The sequence below is a fragment of the Trachurus japonicus genome, chromosome 15 (assembly GCF_045865225.1).
Source record: "Trachurus japonicus isolate A0001 chromosome 15, Traja_1.0".
NCBI classification, from domain to species: Eukaryota; Metazoa; Chordata; class Actinopteri; order Carangiformes; family Carangidae; genus Trachurus; species Trachurus japonicus.
The window spans coordinates 13,358,968-13,386,079 of record NC_140921.1 but is presented as its reverse complement, the minus strand read 5'-3'; the positions used below and the strand labels follow the sequence as shown (position 1 = coordinate 13,386,079).

The 27,112-nt window shown below is 42.3% G+C and overlaps 1 protein-coding gene across 1 annotated transcript in view; it reads left to right on the top strand.

Annotated features, from left to right (window-relative positions):
- bicc1a (BicC family RNA binding protein 1a) overlaps positions 1–24,419 on the top strand; it is a 56,409-nt gene extending 31,990 nt beyond the window's left edge. Inside the window, exons 6-21 of the mRNA XM_085799766.1 lie at positions 412–465; positions 4,185–4,367; positions 6,766–7,017; positions 8,571–8,702; positions 11,113–11,317; positions 13,126–13,287; positions 13,867–14,054; positions 14,713–14,854; positions 16,537–16,690; positions 17,233–17,392; positions 17,490–17,529; positions 17,923–18,077; positions 18,257–18,419; positions 19,175–19,338; positions 19,592–19,691; positions 21,050–24,419. Of these exons, the coding sequence (XP_085655892.1) occupies positions 412–465; positions 4,185–4,367; positions 6,766–7,017; positions 8,571–8,702; positions 11,113–11,317; positions 13,126–13,287; positions 13,867–14,054; positions 14,713–14,854; positions 16,537–16,690; positions 17,233–17,392; positions 17,490–17,529; positions 17,923–18,077; positions 18,257–18,419; positions 19,175–19,338; positions 19,592–19,691; positions 21,050–21,177 (2,382 nt within the window). The 3' untranslated portion in view covers positions 21,178–24,419. The remainder of the gene's footprint in view (positions 1–411; positions 466–4,184; positions 4,368–6,765; positions 7,018–8,570; positions 8,703–11,112; positions 11,318–13,125; positions 13,288–13,866; positions 14,055–14,712; positions 14,855–16,536; positions 16,691–17,232; positions 17,393–17,489; positions 17,530–17,922; positions 18,078–18,256; positions 18,420–19,174; positions 19,339–19,591; positions 19,692–21,049) is intronic.
- The last annotated feature ends 2,693 nt before the right edge of the window (positions 24,420–27,112 follow it).

Sequence of the window (27,112 nt, the reverse complement as noted above, 5' to 3'; positions counted from 1 at the left end):
GGATCAGTTGTTGGTTTGCTCCACTATGGCGGGCAGTTTCTAATGAAGGAGGATAAAAGAGGAGAAATCTAATGAGACCATTTATTACCACTTTTATTTGATGCCTCTCATCTCTAAAGACTAAATCACTTAAATTGTGAAGGACATTTTGCTAATTAGGACGTTAGATTCATGGTAATAGTAATGATGTGGTTCAAGAATACTAAACATGAACACGAAAATATGCCACAGAAAGGGATCAGGTCTCAGTTTGGGTCAGGCCTTTCAATGTTTTCATGCATTTGTTCTAGATTTTGCTCTCGACACTGAAATTAAGTACAGCTACATGCAAAGATCTGAGCCATTATTTGTTTTGGATTGAGTGAGGGACCGGCTAACTGATTTACATATGTAACTTTTTATTGTGAACAGGTGTCCATCGCAGGGCAGCCAGGAGGGGTGGAGGCAGCTCGAGTAAAAATAAGGGTAAGTTGGAACTCGGCCATGTTTTCCTTATAGGTCCAGACTTTTGAATATCAAACAGCCCTGTTCCCTGCAGGGTTGTAAGTTTGTAGTTCTGACTTTCGTGCAGCCAAGCGATAGTGGTTGGCTTAAATTTTTGACAGTTTCACAGGAAAAAAAAAAGTTTCAAAACGCCCATAAAAACTTTTTGACACCTCTCCCACAGCATGAGGCTCATTGTTTTTCCTATCGGCCATATTTTTTCCAGATATTAAGCTGTCACAACCTTAGTTTGGAAACACGACAACCACGTTGATCATGTGGATTAGTTTTAATGGATTATGGTGCAGTCCGCACCGGATTTTCATTTCCCTTTAATTTCTCTGTGGGACAAGCCCAGTCCAATCAAACTGAACTTTTTGACATGCAAATTCCCAAACTTCTCCAATGTCCACTTACAGAGAGAGGTGTCGGGTTTTACCTCTGATTCAGGAAACACTGATTGTTTGTGTCATGTCAAAATAATAAAAGCTGCCGAGAAGAAGGGATTGGCAGCAAACAAAACAGCCAAGTTTCCTACCTAATCCTAAAATGGGAGAGGGCCAGTGTGTTACAGTAGGTAATCGTGCACTTCAGGCTCGGTTTCAGCACTTCCTCTAAGCCGCAAGCACCATTCCTAACTTATCCCAGAGACCACTTCCCTAGAACAATTGTAAAACACAGGCATGAGCCTCAGCCCTTTTCACAGGGCCAATCTGCAGCCCATGTCCAAGCCTCATCTACTTCTTGAGTTTCATTCTGACTGGAAGCTCGGCCTCCAGCCCCCAGACTCTGTGGGCGGAGGACCTCTGTGCTCGTGTGAACTGTTACATCTCCGAACTTTCGCTGTATTTCAACACCGCAGCAGTTTGTCTGCAGCGAACACGTTCCCTTCACTGCAGAGTGACCAAAACTAACAAGACTATGTGTGCACATGAGAATGACCGAGTGAGTGTGTGTGTGTGTGATGAAGAGAGAGAGAAGGAGAAAGCGAGAAGGTCATGCTGGATATTTGTGCAGTGTGTATTGGCAAATGTCGGCATGTATGCATACCTCTCCGTGCTTAATGGTTGTTTTCTTAAGCAGCAAGCCGCAGCCCAATTCATCTACTTTTTCTTTTTCTTCTCTTTTTTTTGTATTGGGTGGAAAAAAAAGAAGAGTCAAACCTAACCGTACCGGTGTTGCACAAAGGGGTTTATAATAGAAGCTGTAGAGGACCACAAAGATTGCTCAGACCTCCAAAGAACACAGAGGCAGCGGATGAGCGGGATGGATCTAAAGACAGGTTTCCCTCTGTCAACTTGGCTTCTTTTGATGGAACCAGACCTCGATACTCATTTTCATTGCATGCTTCCCAAACACCTTGTATGGTGATCCTTCAAACACCCAATACTTATGACTAGACAGTTCTTCCACACATTTTCCAAACATTAATCATGAGCGACATCACTTAACCTAGTGGTAGTTTCCTCAAATGCAGCAGGAGGGAGGAGCACAGAGGAGAGATTTTCTTTTCATCTCATTCCCGCACTTCGTCCACTCAATCATTCCTGTACTTAGAAAAGTGCACCTCTGTAAAGCAGCCTTGTTTTCATTGAAGCTATTTTTGCTTCAACACAGAGATAAATTGGCCAAAAATAACATACAGTACTAAGTTGTGCAGAATGAGAGTGATTGAAGGATTTATTTCAAATGTTGGCACCTTATTGGGTAAACTATATACGTCTTTGATTAATGAAAATCTGAAAAAATAGGTTATAACAACATTTTCTTATATGAGCTAGTGTTTTCTTGTTTCCACATTTTCAGTCTAATCTAAGATGACCACTTCCTGTTTCCACATTCATATTAAAGAGACAGATTCAGTAACATCCTCATCATATATTCAAATTTTTCTTGGCAAGAAATAGTGGAAACGCTTATTTCCCAAAAGATTAAAGTATTTTATTAAATCCAGTTTAAAAGGGAGATTGAGAGAAGTTTTAGTGGTTGTGTTGTATTAATATCAAGGCAGCACACAGTAAAATGCAGGGTTTCTTAATGCTGTGCTGCTGAGGCTGCCAATGCATAACACTACACAGTATTCTTTGTATTAGGTCCTGGGTGGCCTTTAGACCACATCCTCCCCATCTCTCCTGAAACCAGAGGTGGCTGTGTTGTGCCTTTTTCCCCGAGCTCCATTAGCAGTGAACGTAACTTGGCCCCTTAAACATTCAGATACCCTGTAGAGGACGTGTTAGGTCTACTGTATTTCAGAGGCCGTCTCGGGCGGGGATCTGTTTGAGTCTGTAACAAGTCGGTTGTTGAGGTGATGGATTCCCCTGAGGATTTTTAGAAGCTTTCAGAGGAGAAGCTGACAGGCAGGTGACGAAAGGTCTGGCCCGTTGCTTCACCTTGAAGATATTTTCATTTTTCTTCATCTCTCACCCCGAAAAGTCGGGAGAACTGAGACCTTTTAACAGCGCTCTCAGCCTGGATACATGTGAAACTCATATCTGCCAGGTAGGCTTCTGCAAAAAGAAAAAAACCGCTGAGGTCAGCTCCACCATAAAAATCAGTCTATTCTTCATTCAGCGCCTGACTCCTGCTGCTCTGCTTGTCCTCTCTTGCATTTCCCTCAGTGCTGACCCAAATTTCTCGAGCCCTCTGAGAGCGAGTGCTGAAACGTGATATAAATGTAAGGCCAAGCGCATATGGGACTGATCAGGGATGCATTTCTTTGGTCAGAGCAATTCATGCTGCTTGCCCTTCACTGGCAGCCAAAACCATAGTGGCGCTCTGCCCGAGAGTCAGTGTTTGGATAACGCTCTGTGTGTGTGTGTGTGTGTGTGTGTGTGTGTGAGAGAGTGAGAGAGTGAGAGAGAGAGAGAGAGAGAGAAAGGCAGAGTTTGTATTCACTCCTCTTTGTGAGTGTGTACATGTGCATTCCCTTCAGTCTGTCTGCTTATGGGTGTGTGCCTGCGTGATTTCTCTCTCATGCATGCATAAGTATGTGTATGCATGAAGCAAAGCCTTCCTGTCCACATCTATTTTCTTTGAATGACTGCTGCGATACAAATGACGAGAGCTGATGTCTGTTGCCGTTCCTTGTGGTTGCATTTGGTGACTTGAAATTAATGTATGAGGGTGAGCAGGCCATAGACCACTGATGTTTGCAGTTTTTTTTTTTAAACCATAGTTTGAAGGACTGCATAGCCATAATGTTTAAATCAATCTCCCCTGTGATACCTCCACAGTATATACACCATAATATACTTCAACAAAGGTCAGCTCTTGTTTCTCGCACTGCTGACCTTATTTTGATTAACTCCTCTGGATTTATTTGAGCTGGCATATTTACATGCCACCTCCTGCTGGAGGAAGGGTTGTTATGTCTCTGCATCCATTCACATAAATCCACAGTATGTAAAGAAATCATTCTTTCACCTCTGTGTTTTTACTTGGTGTACAAATGGTCTTACTGTAATCAGTCAAGGCTGTGTATTGTTTCTGCTATGGTTTTTGTTAACAAAGCTGTTGGCACATGTTTTATTTCTCTGTTCTTTTAGCAAAAGCAGTGACAGCATAATGACAAGCTTTCAGATTTCCAAAAACTTCAGTAGTCATCAGGCTGATGCATTCAGTGCCACCACGTTCAGAGGGATATTTTCTCTCCCTTGGTCACCCTCCCTCCTCTCCCCCTCCTCTCTCCCTCCATGTTGCAGGAGCTGCTTCCTCTGGTGCTGTCTTTTGAGCTTCCCGCCATCATGCAGTCTGACCCCGGCTCCCCCACCGTGCAGCACATCTCGCAGACCTACAACCTCACAGTCTCCTTCAAGCCCCCGACACGTCTCTACAGGGCCACAGGCGTGGTTCGTGGCTCGCAGAATAACGCCAACGCAGTCAAGGTGAGCAGCTGTTGAACAGTTGTGTGACAGGGAGGATCTGGATTCGCTCTGTTTTCTTGGTTTGTGCTTTGAAATGAACACGCACAGTTCTGTACAGGTTTGTATCGAGTTAAAAACTTTCCACCTGTAGCTGTAACCTAAAATGCTTTACAGTTTGGCTTTTATTCACCTACACATTGTCATGCTCACATGACGGCAGTGGTTGGACACTAGTCACTAGCCTAGACACTAGTGTGCAATATTTTTCTATATATTGACTCAATATTTCAGTACAGTACTAGATGTAAAATGTTTGTTCATTTTCCCTTTTTAAATTGGAGTGAAATTATGAACTAAATCACAATGTCATAACCCCGACCGGCGACCGCCCAACCAGCAGCCAGTGTTGGAGACGTCTTGAATGAAATAACCTGTGCTCTCCCTGTCAGTCATTTTAGAGTGTAACAATATTTGCATTAGCACCCTCACTCCTCTCCACCCGTTTACATGGCAAGCCACAGACCAAGAAAAGGTTTCCAGAGCTACACCGCGTCAAAGCCCACCAACACTGTCGGCGTGCCTCACTTTCACTTCGTATGCACTGCCTCATTGCTTTTAGCGCCACAGGGGCAAGAGAGTGATGAGAGATGTTTGGTAGCTTGAACTGGACAGCTGCTGGTCCCCACATCTCTCCTGAGTCACATTTATAGTACAGTATGTGTTTCTTACTGTGTTTTCTCTCTGCAGCTGTGTATGTTCGTAAACACACTGTACATTATACAAATGCACCACCGGAACTGGCATCCGAGTTGTGTTTAGTTAAATCTCGCCAATGATTCTTCCCATTGTCTCTGCCAAAAAATCATACCCACCGTCTGGCTTTTTTCCAGTGCTGGGCCTCCGTTAACAATATAGTGCTCAGTCATGTTTGCCAGTGCAGTTGGCATTTTTTCATCTTCCACTTCTTTTATGATTTGCACACTTATGTAAATTTTCTGTTTTCTCTGTGTATATTAAATGTGTGCATATGCGGTATGTACATATGTGATGCTGCAGCACAGCTCCCAAGTGTGTGGTAGGTCTGAGGGGTCATTCAGTATTGGCACGCATACCCAGATGGAGTCTCGAGGATTAGATGAGTATGTGCGCTATGTTATGTGGTGGTGTGAGACCCCTGGAACACCTCTGAGGATTGCCAAAACTGCCGTGGATTGTTGTTGTGTTGGCCACAGTGTGTAGTTTTCCCATCGCACACTGGAAATGCCTGACTTTTACTAGGCCAGCTGATGACTTGCAGAAGCACTGGAGAGACAGAGAGGAATGAGTGTTCAACCGGCCAGCAGATGCAGTGGAAAAAATACAGTAATGAAAATAATGGTTTCCATTGGATGTGCAGAAAGTACTGATGTTTATTTTGGAAAATAGGAAACATGGCCCAGCTCCTCTCCTTGTTAACCAATTAGTCTGTAATGTGGTCTGGACATTAATCTAAATTAAAAATTGTTGCAGTTTGCATGTTTATTTCTTTAATACATTAACTGTGTCTACTGTTTGATGTTCTTGCATCCAAAACAAAGATGTAATATTATTACTTTTGTAATTTGTCACTTGTATAATTTGCTGACAGGCGGTGTCACAGCTGAAAAGAGATGTTTATTAATCGTTATGAAGAGTGACAGGAAATTCACCGACATATACATTTTGATAAAGAATTAGAGTAAAGCTGTCAAACATGTGCCTGCCTCATAAATGTGAGGATTTTCTGTTTTATATCAAAGTGAATAGAACATAATGTGTGTTTTGGTCTGTTTTTTGAAACTTTTCGAAGACCTTAGTGAGTGGAACTGCACAGAGTGGTTACAGGCCAAACAATTGTTTATCCAGAAAATAATTTACAGATTAATTAATAATGATATAATGAATGAATGGTAGAGCAGGCGCCCCATGTGCAAAGGCTGTAGTCCTCGCCGCAGCCCGCCCCGTGTCGAATGCCGACTCGGGCGGCCCTTTGCTGCATGTCATTCCCCCTCTCTCTGCCTCCCCATTTCCTGTCTCTCTCTCTCTCTACTACTACACTATTGATTAAAGGCAAAAAGCCCCAAAAATATACTGTAATGCAAGACCGGCTGGCTCTGATGTAATAGTCTTCATGGCATATCATCAAGCATATATTTGTATAATATAATAACTTAAATATTTGAAGTCTCTTGTTTGGATTCATTATTTTTGTACAGACCCCTCCAGACATATTTTAGATACATCACAAGTCATACATTTTCCTCAAGCGGCTTAACAAACTGTGCAGTACAACACCATTAACCTTGAATAACATAATAGTGAAGTAACAATAAGCAGAGGGTTTGCTCTATTCACATAGTTTGTCAGTTATTTCAGTGATTCGTCTTCTTTGTTCCCTCAGAGGGGCACGGCTCTGTTGTTGGAGCACCTGGCCGGTAGCCTGGCGAGCACCATCTCAGTCACCACCCACCTGGACATCGCGCCCCAGCACCACCTCTTCATGAAGGGCCGCAACGGCAGCAACATCAAGCACATCACCCAGAGGACAGGTGCCCAGATCCACTTCCCTGACCCCAACAGCCCCCAGAAGAAATCCACAGTCTACATTCAGGGCACCATCGAATCGGTCTGCCTGGCACGGCAGTACCTCATGGTGTGTACTTCAAGTTTGTGTTTTTGTTTGACATCCGCTGATTGAGAAGAATGACTTCTAGTCTGCTAAGCTTTATTTTTGTAGAGTGGCAATGGCAATAATATTCCTCTGCATACACAGATTCCACATGGTGGGTGTGTGTGTGGTAGCTATAATGGCTGTCACTGTTTCATTAACATCATCATGGCGTGTGTGTGTGTTGTTGAGATGAGGTTGAAGGAGAAACCATGATTACCTTCAGGCGGGTTTTTGAATAGCCTTGGGAGAGATTTGCTTGGCTCTGCTGAAACTGCTGAAACGTCCATGTCAGTTAAAACAACAATCTGTAGCCACGTCAAGGTTAGCCTGCGTGATTTATCGCCGCCACAGGGTGCCTGCATGTGATATACGGACGCACAGATTTTGCATCAGCTCGACTTGAGCTCTCAATGACCCGTGCACATACAGATTATCCTTATTGGTGTTAATGGTTTGGCTTGAACGTACACCAGATTTTGGAGGACTGGAATTTCAGCCCTGTCAGTAATTCAAATATCAGCATGTAAGCATTAGCATTTTTTGGACCAGGAGGAAGCACCCCGCATTTAAATCTCTCTCGGTTAAAAATGTTATGTGGTCATTCTTGTGTTTTTGCCCGCGACCACTGAGGCCTACACTTATCTGAATTACTTATGAATATAATCAGAAGTTTGTTTCAAAAATGTGCAAAAGTGATGGCTGTTTAATTACTGTTGGTGTGAGGCCTCTGCTGAGCTGGTGCATATATGAACTCTCAAGCTGTAAACAGCTTTGGCTTTCTGTGTGGAGATCCATAATGTAGGGCAGTAATTCTGCCAGAGCTGCCTTCTCTTTGTCTGCGGTCTCCCGTTTGGCCCCAAAGACATTTACCAAATGCTAAAGTTGTTGCAGTCACTGAATATGATGACTTTCTCTTGGGTTGGAAACAGGACACACAAGAAGGATCCTCTCACTGTCTGTCTGAGGGAGCGGAAAGAAAGAGAGAAAAAAAAAACGGGAGTCAGAGGGGAGAGGGGAGGAAGCAGGGGATGGGAGGTTGGGAAAGAGGTGTAGGAGAGTTTGCTGTGAAAGTAGCAGCCATCCTTGCCCGCAGTAGTGTGTCTACTGTGTGATTTGGCCTCTTCCAGCCAGACTGTAGATTACAGCTCCAATCTCAGGCCCTGTCAGAGCCAGCCTGGCCCTATACTCTGCTGCTAATTACACCCACTCACAATAGGAGCGCTGTCCAGCTCTCGGCCCAAAATATAGATGTCTGTGGCGCTTGTGGTGGTGATCATGCAAAACAGATTGCTCTTGGCGGAATTTCCCAAAGCCCTGTGTGGGATGAATCCAGCAGTGAATCTTGTATTTATTGGTATGGGTATGGCTATAACATGCAGGTCTGCCAATGGTGGAATATAAAGGATAATTTACTACTGTCACGATGAAGAAGCCTGTAATATACAAACCCAGTCGGCAGCTGACATGCAAAACCTAATATTTTTGTTGATGCACTTTTTCATGTATTAATTTTTTTTTTTTTTTTTGCTCCACAGGGCTGCTTGCCTCTGGTATTGATGTTTGACATTAAAGAGGACATTGAGGTGGAGCCGCAGTGTATCACAGCGCTAATGGAGCAGCTGGACGTCTTCATCAGTATCAAGCCAAAGCCAAAACAGCCCAGCAAGGTACGACACCAGGCTTACACTCGCACAGCATGGAAAGTTGTAGTGTAATATTAGCAGCAGGGCTCCAGGGACGTCGCTGTCAGTCAGTCCAGAGTGAAATACTGTATGCTAACAACTGATGGATCGACTGTAATAAATTTACACACGCAGAGAGATCCAGAGGATAAATCAGTGTAATTTTTTGGTTTTGACTTCGATGACTCAAGACCTTTTGGATATATAACCATGCAGTTTAGTGCAGGCAATTCTGTTTCCCCGAAGATGTATTGTGATTACACTGGTGATGACCTCACTTTTCATCTCACATCACCATCAGTTCAAACTTGTAATTGATCTAATTCATTCAATGTTCATTTCTATGGAGGCAAGAGCAGTACCAATGCCTCAGATTTTCTAGCCTTAGCTAGTTTCATGCTGTTTCGAGTTTTGAACTAAACAGCCTGTGCAACAGAGATAATGATGCAATAATCTGGCTTACTTGCCCATCAACTTCAGCTTCACTTTGTGGCTACTAGCAAATGTTAGCATGCAAATCAATTTAGCATTTAGCTTTAGTAATAGTTATAGTAAAAATCATTTACTTCCACTTTATAAATGATCCTATTAACCACTGATGTCTCGTGAATAACTGGTTTGTAATTGACATAATACTTTACAAATGCTTAACCCATAATTAATTACAGTAATTAAACACATAATAGATGATCTTACTAATTAAGAATTTCACATTTATAACTGTGTATAGTTATTATAAAGTGTTACCACTGATGCTTATTCCATGGCTTCTGTACATTTTGCTCTTGGAGCTGACACCTTTATTTGTCAGTTTTAATGCCGGCTTTAATAGGTGATGCTGGGGAGTAGAAGAGACCAGATTAATCAAATGAATCACTCCCACTAAACCTAAACTGCGAATAAACCTTATAGTTTAAAGGGAAATGCATCCTGAATTTCACCGTGAAAAGAAAAACATCGCTGCTGTCTGTCTTGTTCAAGTGTTGTGTCAGGCAGAGAAAAAATGCGACTCCCGAGAAACAAATAAGCCGCTGTTATATTCGAGAATTACTCCCCATCAAATGTCACAGCATGACATTGAAATAAATTATGGATTGCCGTGTCACTTTTCATCACCATTTGATGGGATTGAGAAGGAAAAACTGGAAACTTTTTCTGCGAGGGAACCATGCCATACCAACTCTGAGAAAAGTTTTGGCAAATCGACATCTGCCACAGTGGGGGGAGGAATCACAGTCTCCTCACTGTGCATGTTTCCCTCGATGGACAGGAAAAGTAAATATTTTCATTATGCCTCTGCTTTCCCCACCAAGAAATCGCTGGCTTGATCTGAATGTGTTCTTAGTAAATTGGGTAGTAAATTGAAGGTAGTCACGTTTTGCCTTTCAGTCAATAGGATTTGCGACCTCTAACAGGAACTGTGGTGCACCTGTGTTATAGTCAAAGCCAACCTCTAATGTTACTCATGGTCTACTTATTCTACAACACATAATATTCATAATCATATTTCACCACTTGGCCCGGTCCCGACTGTCTCTTCTGAGGTGCCCACGTCCCACTCTGAGCCAGGGCCCGGTGCCCAAACCAGACAGGCCTGTGGGGACTGGTGTGGAGGTGCCAGAGTAAACACTGACCCAGCCCAGATCCTCTTAAGAACCCTTCACTTAAACATTTTAACGAGGTGACAGCAGTAATCCAAAAGGCCCGTCCAAACGCATACCGTCGCCTCTGTGCTCCCGGCACATTGGCAGAACCATAAAGGACAGTGTGTGTGTGTGTGTGTTTGTGTGTGTCGGAGAGATTGATCATGATTGGATTGTATTTTTCTAAAGCTCAGCACTGGCAAGACACAGAGAGCCACGACATGATTTATGCTCCATGTTGATTTTTATTTGATTATTATGGGCAGGGTTTCTGGTGATGTGGAAAATGTCGAAGTCATCGGTCTAACTGACTTAAAATCTTTCCTGTTTGTAATTCTTGTACTGTTGATATAGTGTTTTACACGTAAAAGCCATTGAGTAACTAGTATTACCTCATATTCTCTCCGCTCGTATCAGTCAGATTGATATGAATTTTATGTAACAGATTAAAAAACGCTTTTTCACAAAATTTCGCCTCCATGTTTCGTTCTCTCTCCCACACTGCCTCAATGTTTATCCTTCTAATCTTCACTTAATTCCTTCTTCCTTCCTCCCCTTTATGATCGTCTCCCCCTCCATCCTCCCTTTCGCTCCCTATCTCTGGTGCCAGCGTTCCCTACTCTATCTCCCCCTCTCTCCCTCCCTTCTTTTCCTCTTTCCCATGTCTTCTATTTTGCCTCTCTCCTACCTCCTCTTTTTTTTCTTGGGTTATTTATCACCTTTTCTTCTGTCTCCCTCTCTCTCTCTTTCAGTCTGTGATAGTGAAGAGCGTGGAGAGAAACGCAGTCAATATGTACGAAGCCCGAAAATTCCTCCTGGGTCTGGAGAGCAACGGGGTGTCGTCCTCCTCGCCCTCCGTGGCGCTGAATCCCACCACCAACGGCCCGTCCCCGTCCCTCATCTGCCCCGTCGGCCTGGACATCTTGGCCTCAGCTGGACTGGGGCTGAGCAATCTGGGTAAACACTTTGTCCACCTTGAAACTTTTCCATGATGGTGGGTGGTGGGAAGATAAATAAGTTAGGAAAGATTAAACGATCCCCCTTCTTTCTTTTTTTTTGTTTCTTTCAAGAAATGCATTAGGGATGCGATATCTTTGCAGAGGAACTAATGTTCTCATATATCAGTGTCATTCGTACCATCATACCAATCGCACACACACCAAAACAGGGAGTCTCCTAGCAACACATCCATTGAAGATATCTCTGAGCCAGATGTCCTTAAAGCCTCCTATCACCTGGTTTACTGAGTTACTGAGTGATTTTAGAATAAATCGGATACAAATGTTTTTCCAGCATCCACATAAATCACAGCCAGTGAATCATGGCGCCTTCATCTCTACGTGCACTTTACAGTAGGAGCTGTTCGTCTGACCTCACCATGACGCTACAAATTGAGTCTCCCATGCGCAAATCTTTGATCAGTCAACCATCAGAAAAATAACCTCAATACGAATTTAGTTGCACTAGTTTGAATGAATCATGAGCTCATGAATCATAGGATGATGAACAGTTATAATGGCGTAGGAGTTTGTTTGTCTGCAGCTCTGACCTCAACACGAAGGCACGGAGTTCAGCTTGGAACAGATGTCGGGATTTTTTTTTTCTTTCTTTCTTTTCTTTTTGGTTTCCAAGGGTGATTTTTTAATAGATCGTAGTAAGAGTAGTGTTGTGATAAATATTTAGCTCTAGTTATCTGTATGTCGCTTTCATGTGATTTCAGCCTGTCTAAAAACCATGGAATGAGGATATGAGTAATGAGCAGATAAAGAATAAGCTGACAGGAAGCAGCGCATGGCTGTAAGCACTATTGCTGGCTATAGATCTCAGTGTATCCGTACATGCAGCATTTTTGTGTGCGTGTGTATATATCATCAAATGCCAGCTACACCAAAGCAATGTTGTATTACTTAGATATTTCTTTTACCCACATAAAAGGGCAAGACTGTCACAACAGTTTAATATTCACCTGCATATATTTATATATTTATTTTCTGCAGACGTGGGATCATAGGTATATAGGACACTGATATTAGGTCTGGATGCGTGATGATTTTTTTAAACTTTGATTTTCGTTTTTATGAAATCCCGCAAAGAGTAGTGCTGTTTATGATGAGAATATGTAGAAATTAGATACATTTATTTTTTCAAATGACCTACATTTTATGGGCTCGTGTCCCCACCAAATGAGATGTTACAATTAAATAAGAAGCACAATGTGCCATGATGACCCACTACAGTAGAAATTCTTGCTGCTGGTTTAAACCCAGGGGCCTGGGGGTGAGGCTGTGGACGGCCACATCCTGGCCTTTAGTAATTGCTACATGCTTCTCTTGCTCAGATTACAGACCAGTCTGCCAGAAGAATCCCTGGCCTTATTCCTGGAGCCAAACTAGCCCCTTGTTAAAGCCACAGAACTGCGTCTTTCTGTTTTCATACACTGCGTTTGGGTAAAGACACCAAGCACCACATTGTTGGTGCTTTCAATAACATGGTTTAGTTGGGTAGGAGGACGCACTCGATGTGTACTTTTTGCATCCATGACCTTGTAGAAATGTAAGATATTCTTTCTCTCGTTTTCTGTCTGGTCGATGGCAGTTTGGTAGGATTCCAGTTAAATAGCTCGAAGACCAAGATTATTTTCTGAGGGCCTTAGTGTAACGTGTGATTAGTTTGAAAAATTGCTCCGAGCTCTGACAGGACCACCGCTGATGCATCCATCTCCTGCTCTCTCCTCTCTTTGCCTCCTTCCTCTCTGTCCTCCTCAGGTTTCCTGGGTGCCACGGCGCCCCACTCCCTCACCAGCTCTGCTACCCCGAACGCCGTCCTCAACAGCTTAAACTCTTCCATGAGCCCCCTGCAGAACCCCAGCCCCAGCACCCCCACACCCTCCCCGTCACTGTGGCCCAGTTCACTCACGAGCACCCAAGGTCTGAACTCTTGCATTTCTGACGTCTGCTGCTCTTTCATTTTATGCACATTTCTAAAGTGGAGGGATTATTTTAAATCCAGTGTGATACCCAAGAGAGATTATACTGTGCATTATAAAAACCAAAACATGCAAAGGTAATTGTGGGACTGTGACTGGGATTGTGTTCTCCTGGAACTGCTGATCTCTTCATTATTATGTCAGTTATTTTTTAACAAATGGATAGATGCGCAGACAGACAGAAGCACACAGACTTTATAGATCATTGTAAACATTTCATTTATAAACAAAGAAGAGTTCCCGCACACATAGCCAACTTGCAGAATTTATTGCAACGTTTTGGTACTAGACCTTTTTCAAGCAAATTAAAAAGAATGAATTTGCTTGAAAAAGGTCTAGTACCGGAACATCGCAATAAATTCTGCACGTTGGCTATGTGTGCGGGAACTCTTCTTTGTTTAATTTGGACTTAATTGTCACCCTCCGACACAACTGCCAAGGAAATAGATGTGCAAAGATTTTTGCTTTTTCCAAACAAAATTTCATTTATGAATTATTCACATTTTGAAAATTGTTCCAGGCTTCTCATCTCCATTGATGCTGCACCCTGCCACTCAGGCCACCCTGAGTAGCATCCTGCTGTCAAGTGTGCAGGGATACACACAGAGCACACCGTCCCCTCCGCCGGGCCTCGCCCCCATAGACAAGCAGGCCAATGGGGTCCCAGACTGCAGCAAGGGCCCCTGCACTCTCAATGGACACGTCAAGGTTGGTCCATTTACAGTATGTACTGTATGTTTTTTTTTTTTTTTTTTGTCATTCAAATTTTTATTTGTTTTAACATAACTTTACAGACATTTCAAGTGTTACAGATATCGCACAAATCAATAGTCTGTTCAAGAAAGCAAAAAAGGAGAAACAGATTGATAGGACGAGGAGAAAAACAGACAAAAAGAGAAAATAAAAAACATCTGAAAAAAATAAAAACAAAATACAACATTGATGAAAACAGAACACTCATCCCACAACTCAAAGGCAGCCCCCACCCCTGGCACCCCTCATGCTTCATACATATTCAAGGCATAAATAAATACAATTACATGCAATGTAATGTAACTATCCTTCCAACCATGCCTTACACCCCTCTATGGCACATCCCTTATGTAGTTCACAAAGACTTCCCATATCTGACTAATTTTATTTGGAACATTATTAACCCTAGCAACCATCTTTTCAAAGGCAGCAGTCTCTGTCATGAGTTTTAACCACTCCACAAGCTCTGGTTTATGTGGGCTCTTCCACTTGCGTAGTATGAGCCGAGCCGCAACAGTATGTACTGTATGTTATACTGCATGATTATTCAACTTTTTTTTTGTTGTATGTTTATGTCACTGATGCGTGTGTTTGTGTTTGCATACACGTTCAGCATCCTGGCTCAGTCTATGGGAGGATAGCCACTGCGTCACTTGCAGAAACAGTTTTGAGTCCAGCGCCATGTGACTCGGTCCAGGAGGCCAGCGGGCACAATCCATCAGAACCGCTGTCGAGCAAGTCCAGCCCAGATGAAGGTATTCCTCACAGCTCAGCTAGCCTGGCAACACACACTATGACAAATGTCCTTGTTGACCATTACATGTGGTTTCTCCTATTTCTAGTGGCCAGAGTTTGCTGCAGAATCTTGGATTGCTGTAACTTTTTTTTTTTTTTATAAATTTTGTTTTGTTTTTAAATGGGAGTTGTGCTAGAGTCTGTTTTTAGGCAAGAGCAAAATACTCAAAAAATTGCATCATCTGCCACGTTCAGCCTGAAATTTATGACCGTGATGTTGTATGCGCTGAAAAACGTGTAAAACATGTCGGTGTATGCAGGCATGCAATAAAGACACATCTGTTTTCATTTTATCGACAAAACTTACTCAGTCCTACAGAATACAGAGGCTCGAGCTTATTTGCTAATCACCACCCATTCAAAAAGAAAAAAGGAAAAAGTGAAAAAGTTTGTAAGTTATTAGTCGAGCAGAGCACCCACCACATGTCTTCCATCTGTAATTTTTACTTTCTCTAGTGAGCCAGTTTCTTACCACATTCAATCATTTTTATTATTAATCTGATCTCAAAGACTGTTTTGTTTGAGCATGTTGTTTTTTTTTTAAGGAAATGATCATGAATTAAATCCAACTTTCTCTTTGGCTATGAATTCAAATATCCAAGTCTTCTTATATCAGGTATTTGGCCCTCCTGTGAGTCACTTAAAATCTGGGGATTTATGTGTGATTGTAACCTTGGATAGACAAGATTTTTGAGCTGTTAACATTTTCGACGCTGCTGGACCTCGGCCTTGCAGACTTAACATAAATATCCAATTTAAATTTTTCCACTTGAGATTTATGTAACCCTTAAACCCACTTTGAGGAAAACGCCTTGAATGAACTTATTTCTATTCTCCATACTGTCCTCTGAACCTCATACTCCTTCTGACTACTTTTACTGTGTTGGAGCGGAGACAGATTAACTGCTGGTCTCCTAGCGGTTCAGAAAGGCCCTCATTTCCTCTGTGTCTTACACTCGCGGTTTTCCCCTCAAACCTTCACTCTCACGCGTCTCGGTTTTCCCCGCTGTTTTCTGAGTCGGTCCTCCCCCGAACACAGCGCGTCCTGGTAAGGTTTCCTCTCCCGCTCTTACCTCCTCCTGTGTCCCAGAATGTGTTTGGACTGGCTCGCCCACTCCGACTCAACTCCGTGTTGTGGAATGAGGGTTTGTTGGGGGAAACTGTTTAAACATTAAACATCGGAGAGCTTCATTAGATTGACTGACATCATATTATTTTACGTTAGGCAGGACACTGTGCACATTTCGGATATTCTTGATTGCACACGCACGCGGGCACATGTCCTCTTACACAGAGCAGGTTCCTGTCAGACTGAAAGTAGAGTAGCAGACGAAGGCTTCTATAATTACAGCTGCTCTGTTTAATTAATCCAGGATCCCAGCTGAGACTTGTCAGACTTAAATGCATGTACTCATACTGTACTTACTGTACTACTGAGCTGCACACACTCCTTTATACCGAGCGGCCCCATCACTGCTGAGAACAGGCTGTGTGCGGTTCTCACAATGTTGTATATTTATTTTCTGTACAGTGAAAAGAAGACAGCTGTGAACTCAACATCAGGAATTTCACATTGTTCAAAGTTGGATCGATCAAATGCAAGAAATAAAGTGAAAACTTGTTTGAAATCGTTTCCTTTTAGGTTCTGACACATTTGTGGAGGTGGGCATGCCCAGGAGCCCCTCTCACTCAGCCAACGGCAGTGAGCTGAAACAAATGCTGGCTTCATGTAAGACGTCATCAGGGAAACGACAGGCCGTGGAGCTCCTGCAGGGCACCAAGAACTCCCATCTACAGTAGGTTTTGAATCTGGTGATAATTCACAGCTCGTCTCGTTACTGCTCAGCTTCCCCTCTGTGATCATACACAGCTCACGCTGTTACAGTTTGGCAGGCCTCTATTAATCCCCTTTTAGATGTGGACAAAGTGAGGAAAGCCTCAAACACAGGGGTGAAATTGCAGTGGAGTCAAACTCAGGCCTGTAGATTTGACTTTGGACCAAACAAGATGATATTTCTGAAAGTGACACAAGCATTTTTTTTTTTTTACCCCACATTGAAATTATGAGTTTAGGTATTGGCTGCCATATGGGCTGGGCTCACACACACTCCCCCTGAACAGCATGGTTATTAGAATAACCAACTGTAACTAGTGTGCAGTCAAACCCAATGAACCAGGAACATTAACAGCCTGTGTGATAATATGAGGAGAAGATGAGATGAAAGAGGGCTTATGCAATGCAACCAGTGCTTTGCAGTTCTGTACTTTTTCTGTATCTCTTAAGGCTAAACTTGTGAGCTCACCATTCTGCATCTGTGTGCATCTGTAATCCCAACAGCTCTGACTGTCTTCTCTCGGACGCCGAGTCCAGCTCGTCAGACAGTCCCGTGGCAGATAAGAGGGCACCGGGCAGCGAGCGGGCGGCTGAGAGGGCGGCGCAGCAGAACGAGAGGGAGAGAATCAGGCTTGCACCACAGACCTCCTTTGCCAACATGCAGGTAAACAGATTTATGTATCCAACACACGCACACATTGAGACACACTTGGTGGTATTCAGGAAAAAAAGGAATAAACCTGTCTGCTGTCTTTTTCCAGGCGTTTGACTATGAACAGAAAAAGCTGTTGGCAACCAAAGGTGAGCACACATCTGTGTCTGGACAGTGTTTTAGGTAGAGCCCAGAGTCTGTAGAGGGCTCGGTTTCCTTCTTACAAACATTTATCCGTCCACCAAAAATATGTAGTCTTAAGTTCAGTTTAATTATCCAAAAATATTTTAAGATTCCAAAGATGCCGACCGTTAATGGTGCATAAAATACCACGAGTAACATCCAACATCTTCCAAGAAACAAGCAAATGCATAATATTTCCCACATGTGACATTAAGAATTAACATCACAAAATAGTTTGATGTGATTTGGAAAAAAAAAACTGTATTTGTCACATTCAGGCAACCTGCAGTAGTCTTTATTTGACAGTCTACCTATAGGTGTTTATGTGCATCCCTCACTCAATGTCTGTCTTTACACAGCTATGTTGAAAAAGCCTGTGGTGACTGAGGTGAGGACCCCTACCAATACTTGGAGTGGCCTGGGCTTCTCCAAATCCATGCCGGCTGAGACCATCAAGGAGCTGCGGAGAGCCAATCACGTCCCATACAAGCCCAGCATGAGCACCACATACGAGGTCAGAGCAGCAGGCTTGGTGTTTGCTGTTTGGGTTTTCCTTCTTTACAATTTATTGCTGTTTGTTATATGTTGTAGAAGTTTGTATTTGTACGTAGATGTTTTGAAGCCTGTTATGCACCGTTGTCATATGAAACGCCATGCTAATGTTTGGATCGCCTGTTGTCTTGATATTCCCAGGGTTCCCCACTGTCCTTGTCTCGATCCAGCAGCAGGGAAGGTGTGGGGAATGGCAGCGACTCGGACAACTGGCGAGAGAGAAACGGCGCCGGTAACGGCCTCCCCGGTCACCCAGAGTTCCCCTCCGCTGTCAGCAGCCCCAAGAGGAAGCAGAACAAGTCTGGTCAGTGGAAATTTTCTCTACAAGGACAAACAAGCTCTGATTATATCTCAGCACTGTACTGAGGAAATATGTTAGAGGAGATGAGTTCCTGAGCAAAGTTAATCAGAATGTATTTTTTTTTCCATTTTTGGCTCTGGTGGAATAATTTCATAAATAGATGAAAGTGAAAAAGTCTCTTTTTCAGTTTCATTTTTATGTTTAATAAGCTTCACAAAAATACCACATTGTTAATTATGAAACGCTGAAAAGAACAGACCCTCAAGTCTACACTCGAGAGAAAACACAATCTACCATCAAAGGTGAACTTGTTTTAAACCCCACGCTCAGAGCCTGGTGCTGTTTTGTTTTGCTGATTCATGTACTCTCTGTACTCATTCCTTTATTCATTGTTGGGTTCAAAGATGGTTCAGAGATGGCTTTGACTTCCACTGACAATCAAGGGAAGTGAAGTCGCTCGTAGCCGCAATGTCAAAAAGCAGGACTTTAATACAAAGACGACGTTTCGACCTGCCTGTTGTATTGATCTCACATCAGTCTGTAAAATAGGATCAGTATTGGTCTCATCTGTCTAACTTTGTTGCATGTTGAGTTTTGTTTTATCAAAATGTATGTATTTCTTAAGTCTTCATGCGCAGTATAATGTAGTTTGTTTCTTACATCTGTTCTAGCCCACATAAGTGAAAGCCTTTTTACGAACTTTTGAAATATCGCCATTATGTGTTTTTCATTTCTGCTCTTAATCCTGCTATGGACAGCTGCAGAGCATTACCTCAGCAGCAGCAACTACATGGACTGCATCCCCTCAGTAACTGGCAGCAACGGCTGCAGCCTGAGCTCCTCTCTGAAAGGCTCGGACCTCCCCGAGCTGTTCAGCAAGCTCGGCCTGGGGAAGTACACGGACGTCTTCCAGCAACAAGAGGTAGAGTAGAGTGTGAACCCACTTCTAATGTGGCGATTTTAACTGAGGGACTGTCTGACCCAAAGAGAGGCATGAGCTCCATCACTGTGACCTAGACTGAAATATCACAGTAACTATTAGATCAGTTGACGTAAAAACTGCAGTTTCACTAAAAGTTCCACTTGTTGAGGTCATGACATTTATGATTAAATGTCTGTTCCTGCTGTAGATGAAGCTGAATTGTGGCACTAAATTGACTTGTTGCTTCCTCCAGATTGACCTCCAGACATTCCTGACTCTAACAGACCAGGACCTGAAGGAACTGGGCATCACCACCTTTGGAGCCCGTAGGAAAATGCTGCTCGCCATCTCAGGTATAAACACAGAGGAGCATGTGTTCATTTGTTTTAGTTTTGTGTTGTTGTTTTTTCTTGTTGCCTCTTGACTGTGTCTTTTTTTGCTGTCCGCTAATCAGAGTTGACAAAGAAACATTAACAGATATTGGTGCAGAGATTCACCATGACGTTAGTCAATTTCAGAAGCCAGCTGGAGCTACGAGCTCACTCCTGCTGAAGGCAGTGCAGGCAAATTGGTTTATGTGCTTCAATAATGTTTCCTATTTTTTTGTCCCTCGCTGCAACAAGCCATACTGGAGCCCAGCTGTGCCGAAGACAAAATGTGTTCCCTGCTGCAAACCACTGAATTTGAAATATATATAATGTGGCCCTAGACTCTCACTCAAGTCGAGAAGTTCAAGATAATACGGTTCCAGCTAATTTATCCTGCAAACACACTGTAGGAGAAACCATACTGCAGTAATTTGCAGCAATAGGACTAAATGGCATGAAGGCACATTCTTCTCACATGAGTGTGTTGGTATTTCTCCAGTTGTTCCAGCTGCCCCTGAGATGCTGATGAAGCTTCTGTCCTGTTATTGCCCTGAATCTGGAAATAAATTTCGTTGTTGGTGTCGCACAGAAGTTAATCATGCACATTTCTGGGATCATGAGCTTCCTGGGTATTCAGTTAAATGTTCAGCTCACAAACCTCAGACCAGAGCCAGGGGTGACAGTGAGAGCAATGAGGGGAAATGGCGAGGCTGCTGTGATTATTAAGGAAGCAGAGTGATCCAAGGCTACAGTTGGTTTTGCTGCCCGACGCCTCGGCCAAGTGCAGGTCAACTTTAATCTCTGCCGACGGACTCTGTGGCTCCAAAAGAGGAACATGCATGTCTCTGTCTCTTTGTCTTGCTCTGTTTTTGCCTCTCATAATAAAGAAATAGAATGCCAGGCAATCCAGATTTTAACTTCCTGCCGGTTTTCCAGTAAAAAGAGCTATTGGAGCACGCTGCCTGTCTCCAGTGATCATACCGAAGGTTTATGCTGGCAGCGACAGCACTCGGCTATCATATGAATAACCCAGAGATGCCAGGGTGTGCTTCTGACGTTTTTATAAAAGCATTTTGTTCAAGCTAATGTGTAAAACCAGATGGACACAAAGAAGACTTTTGTTGATCAGAGGAAATGTGATCCTGATTTGAATCCAATTTTCATGTCACTGTTGATCAATGGAAGCTAAAAAAGAAATGTTACCGGAGACCATCGCGCACCACCCCTCAACATGTTGACGTTCCAGCACGGCTGTTAAACATATAGTCTCCCACATGTCTGTATCACCTCTGCCACCGCTTATGTTTTGTGGTACTTTTTACTTTTTTCTTTTCTCTCCACAGAACTAAACAAGAACCGGAGGAAGCTATTTGAGCCACCCATCAGGTCCTCCTTCCTGGAAGGGGGAGCGAGCGGCCGCCTCTCCCGCCAGTTTCACGCAGACATGGCCAGCGTCAGCGGGCGGTGGTAGGCGCCTCCGGACCTCCAGCCCCATCTCAGAACCGTCCATGATGGAGATCAGCCTCCAGTGTCTTTCTGCGCCTCAGCAGGTTTCAGTGGTTGTTTACCTTCATTCAGCCTTAGCTGAATTAAGACTGTTCAGAATGTTGTCGTTGCCATATAGTATAAATATATGTATTGAAAAAAAAAAAAAGCCATAGTTTTACCTGAAGTGCCAACATGGAAAAAAAAAAGGGATTTCTCAGACACATGAAGTTCAGTGTTCGCTCCTTATAGAGCCATTCAGTCTATCTGGAGCATTTATATATGAAGGTTGATGCAAAGGTTCTGAAGGAAGGGTACTGTCCAGTATTTCTGTCCACTTTTTGTTCAAGGGAACAGGCAGAATGATTAGTACAATCATTTTACACATTGATGCTACCTGCATTTGTATTATGCTGTTCAGTATCAGTGACATGCACTTTAACAATACTAGACTTTTGCCTGTGAGAGCCTAATTCCTTAGACTGAAATAATGATAACTATGCATTTTTTATTATTATTATTGACTAAAAGCACAGATGCATTTTGTACCAAAACCAAATGTAAGCACTTAGCCAGTGAGATTACGGCGCCACCAAAATGAAGTTCAAAACGGATCAGCACACGGCTGTGCTGACTGCATCAACTTTAACACATCTACCAAAGGAAAGAATCGGTGTGGCCTTTAACCTTTGGCTGCCTTTAGTGTTTTGATTGGTGGACATTCCTCCAAGGTCAGTGTTTGTGTCCAACCACAGTGTGTCTGTTTGTCTGTCTCTGTATTTCTAGACAAAAAAAAATCAAATATTTTGTACTCATTATGCATTATGATTTTATTTTTAGTTTTTATTACTATTTTAGGGGAATGGGTGGGATGTTTAACGGTAATCAGTTTACATATGTATTTTTTTATACGTTCATGAATGAGTTTTTATGATTTTGTTATTAGATTATTAGTATCTTTTACTTTTCCTTGCCCCTTTTATCTGTGGAGCCGTAACGTGGCTGTGCCATCAGACAGCAGCAGAGACATGAGGCAGTTTGGCCTAAGCTTTACAGGCCTCTTCTCTGATTGTGTCAACAGGCATCTTTCTGTGGTTTTCCCGTCTCTGTTTGTTTATAGTGCATGGTCTTTTGTCTCATCTGTTATTTGTCAGCGTTGGCCTCCCTGCGGCCCCGACTGTGTGCCTAAAATCTCAATGCACTCCTCCACATACCCGGAATAGGAGTTGCTTTGCTAGAGCTGCGTGCCCCTTTTCTTGTCTTTCTATTCACTGGCTGTCCCACATAGAGCAAGGAAAGACCTCGTGACAGAGCAGGACCATGCCTTTTGTAGTGAAAAGTGCCAATGTACATAACTAGTTTTTCAGCAGGGAGATATTTTGTTAAGAACACTAATATTTTTGGTCTGACCTTGCTCTCCAGATAGGAGGTGCATCACACAAAGAACCAGTATATTCGCAGCCAAGCTAGTTTCGTATGAGCATTTCTGCGAGACACAAATAAGGAAGTAGAGTCATCAAAAGGACTGTGAGATTTCAGATAAAAACAAATAGAAATCTGGAATTTTCTAGTATCAGTCTTGCAATCTAATACATTCAGAAACCCTGGTTAAGCAGTGTTTAATGAAGTAACAGGATTATGCATGCAGCAGCACCGTTTATCATTAAAGCTTATGTTTGTTCTGGGCTCCTGTATTAATGTTCAGTCATGTGTGTGTTTTGAAAAGGGAAAAAACATCCTTTTCCAACAGTTCATTAACTTTGGATAACTCTAGTGTTATTTTGTGCGATGTTCTAAAGATTTAGTCTACAAGTCGACCCATCTTCCAAGGTCCTGAGCATTTCGTATCAAGTGCAATTAAGTTTCTCTTTGTAGTTTTTTTCTGGGAAATGTGTTTTATATTTGCAGTACGATAGGTATAAAAGCTCAGACTGAAGACTTTCCTATCTTGGTTTAAATGAGAGTGCATTGTATAAAAAATCTATTAAGTAGGCTATGTAGAGGACGCTTCTGAGAGAGTGTCACTGTCGAGCGCATGAGCGTTTATCTAGACAAATGTAACTACGATAAAGAAAAGTACCAGCAGTCCTCATGTAATCTCAGAGAAAAATCAGTCGTCTGTCGCCTCTCTTCGATTCACAATGATTCCCCTTTTTAAGGTGATTTGTTGTTTATCATGTTCACTTTTAACCACTTTCCACCTTCCCTCTCATCTGATTTGAGCCATTCTCAATGTGGTTGTCAAGTTAATAACACTATGCTAAATAATATTCTGACATGGTTGCTGATGCCAACCACGTAATTGTCTTTTGTTTTGTTTTGTTTATTTTCTTTCAAGTCTTAAGGGACCTGTGTTGCATGTCAGGCACCCTTCTCTCACCCACTGTCTCCTCTCTGCCTCTTTGCTGTCGACTGCCGTATGGAGGCAAAAAAATGCCAAAAGGTAAATAAATAAAAGAATAAATGTTTTAAAAAGAAAAAAAGAAAAAAGGGAAGGATTCTTTATCCTGAGAGGAAACCCGGGGCCAGTTCGCCCTCACTCATCATGGTACTACATTGATACTGTTGAGCACTGATTCTCCCAGTGCTGTGACTCGTGTTCCTGCCTAGCAGACATTTGTTTTCATCCTTTCACCTTGTTCGGATGTGTTTGCTCGGAGGGCAGTAGAGGTTCTTGTCTCATCAAGTGAATGTTGTTAAAAAAAAAACATATTGATGCATGTTGTTGCAGATTTATTACAGATCAGTGAAGGGACACATCAAGTCAAAAAAGTTTACTGCCAGCTTGTCTATTCTTTGCCCTTTGCCCTAGAATAGTTTCACAATTATGTCTTTGATTTGTTGTGTTAGTCATATTGTTGTTCCCAAAGGGATTTATTTGAAGGAGTCTTTGTACTGCAATCAAATGGTACATTTATAATAAATGTAAACCACTAAGGAAATGATGTAATACATAACTTTTGTACAACTTTTTCATCTTATACAACCATTGTTTTTGTGTGAGAAAGGTACAATTCTGCACAAAGTTCCAGAGAAAGAAGAATTTGTGTATAAACATTGCCATGTGGCCAAAGCTCTGTTCACTGTTGATGCTATTGTTATTCTAACTGTATTGTACTACAGACATAAACAGAAGAGTTTTTGGTGAAATTGTCAAGCGGGCAAAAGTAAATGTTTGTTCAGACATTCAAATGATATTATGAAGGTAATAAATGTATGCAAACAAAATCCTTTTTGGTTCTCTGCTTATCACAACTGTTGAGTCTGACGAAGCATCGGTGTCAATAATCATCTTACGTATCTTCTACATAGTCTCAGACTGGAAGAAGGATGATATTAGCTTTAAGCTCCCAGGAAATCCAGGATTACAGTATCTGTAAGGCCCTGTAACCTTGCTACCTCCAGTATGTTCTGCAAGTAGGTAAAAAAGTCTTATAATGTCTGCACGCAAACATGGATGCACAAAAATCATGACATTTTTGGGGATTATAAATGCCAAAGAAATACCACTGACAAATTTACTACCTGTAAAGAATGGAGTTTATAAATATGAGCTAATTGCCTCACCACAACATTCACTTTATTTTAGTGTCTCAGTTTGAAAGCCTCACAGTGAACCACAATGGAAAACACAAGTGTGCAGGTTGAGAAACAGCCCACTCCCAGGCCATGTGGTTACAGCACCATGCATGCCTACATGAAGCCTAATCCGCAGAGCCAGGATCTGCTTAATCCAACCAAATGAATCTGCTGCCACTGGTAGAGACGACATATACTGTAATGCATGAGAACAAATTCATTTTAAGCTCAGTCTCAACTCTCAGCTACTTGCATTACAGCCCATCTGTCCTGTCCACCTGGTTACTGGACCATCAAATGAATAGAAATCATTTTGAGAATGTTTTGTTTAGTTTTTTTGCACAGCTGTATTTGGTTACTTCTCTTTTTCCCTCTTTTGTCTTTTCATATTTTACAGACGTAATCCAGGTCAACCAATCCAGTCGGTTCATGTTGAGCTGTCGGGTGAAGAGTTCAGATTTTCCCCAAAGTCATCTGCTTGAGTGAGGTCACGGTCACAAACTCTGCACTGTGTTACTTACCAACCGCATTTACATTAAGGCAGAGCAATGTGTGTTATTTAATATGAGCAGCTCAGCAAATTTAGAAAATGAGACTAACGACAGTAAAGAACAGGAACCCTTCTGGCTTTATGCATTGTTTTTCTGCTCAAACTGTGCTCTGCATTGCAAAAACACAGGCAGTTTTATTGAAAACCTCAAGGGGGCAGTGTTGCCACTTATAAAAGCCCACTTCCTTAGAAAGAAAAAAAAGAAAAGGAGAATGGTTACTCAGCAACACATCACTGAATGTTCACATAATTAAATACAAAAGAAGATTTCTGGTTTATTTGTGGCATTAAACTAAAATACAATTTACTAAGACTGGCAATTCTGGAATAAACAAAATATATACAAGTATATCACAAGTAATATATGTATTTATTCTATTATAATTGTGAGTGTAGAATTTGGGTGTTGAAATGTAGAGTCAGGAGGAAACTGGGTGTGTAAGTTTGCGTGTGTGTGTCTGAAACTGTGTGTGCATGTTGACAGAATACAAAACAAACACTTTTTCAACCAGCATGTTGGCTGAGGTGAGGAAGGTGATTCAATTTTCCATTTCATTTATGCTCACATGAAGCACTTCAAAACCTCAGCCACAGGCCTCTACAGTTATGGCAGCAAATTAATGTTCAGATGGCACAGACAGACAGAGAAAGAGAGAGACTCATCCAACGCAAATGAGCCCTCAACAGAAAAACAGGTGGTGCCACTGAACTATGTTCTTGTGACTCACTCACTTTCTCCCCCTCTGTCATTATTTTCCACAGGAGCTGTGCGAGGTGAAGAACACACAACGCCTTCGTGTTTACATAACACTAGAGCACTGAATGGGATGTAAATACTGGTATGTCATCCTGAGGAGTTTCGGGGGTAATGTGTAGGAAGGATGTAAGGAAAACATTCATTATAATGCCAGGCAGCTGCCAAGTCCTCATATAGATCACTAGTGTAACCTACAAATCCCAGTTGTGCCTAATTCAGAAAATCGTAGGCCTATATATTAAAGTCGATGCGGTTTCCACAGGAGCAAATGGACTTAACATTTTAAATCATAAACTAGTCCCACTGGCATCAAGCGTAATAGTTCTGGAGAAAAGCTTTGAAATCACGAATATCAGAGTCTTTCTTTGTCTCACTTGGGGCAATTATATGTATGGCACAGCTGGCAATCATTCCCAGTGGCCAGCATGACTAATTTCAATTTCATGTTCTATTGTGAGACACGGGGAGACTGAAAGGCGGCTAAATTGCATAGAGAAGAAGTGATGGGCTTTTTATCACTAACCAACTGTGCATTTATTCAGCATCCCGGTGGCCTCCCCACTTGAAGACCAGCCGAGCCGGCAGCATCACATATTGTTCTCATGGGCAGCTTGCCTCTGCAGGAAAGGTGTAAATGAGAGAAGCTGTGACTTGGTTGCTACCTCACAATATCTGGCTCTTATCCAGGGATTGGAAAATATGTTCACAGTGTCTGGTACAGTCAGTCTGGCTTTTTGTGTCTGTCTTCTTGTTCTCGGCCTTTGTTTTCTGTCTTATACAAAATGACAGGTCTCTCTTAAACATGGAAATGTCCCTGCTGCTTCCCAACACAGCTCTTAGTGCACTCAGTCGAATGCTTTCACTGAGATTGAGCAGTAATAATTCAATTGATGATGAAAACTGCCATTGACTAACTGTTATTGCACTTCTCTAACCACCTTGACACTTTGGATATACACATAGAGGCTTTGTGACTATTTCCGAAGAGGAAATAAAGCCACAATACCCCTAAACTGCCTATTTGTATTACTTACA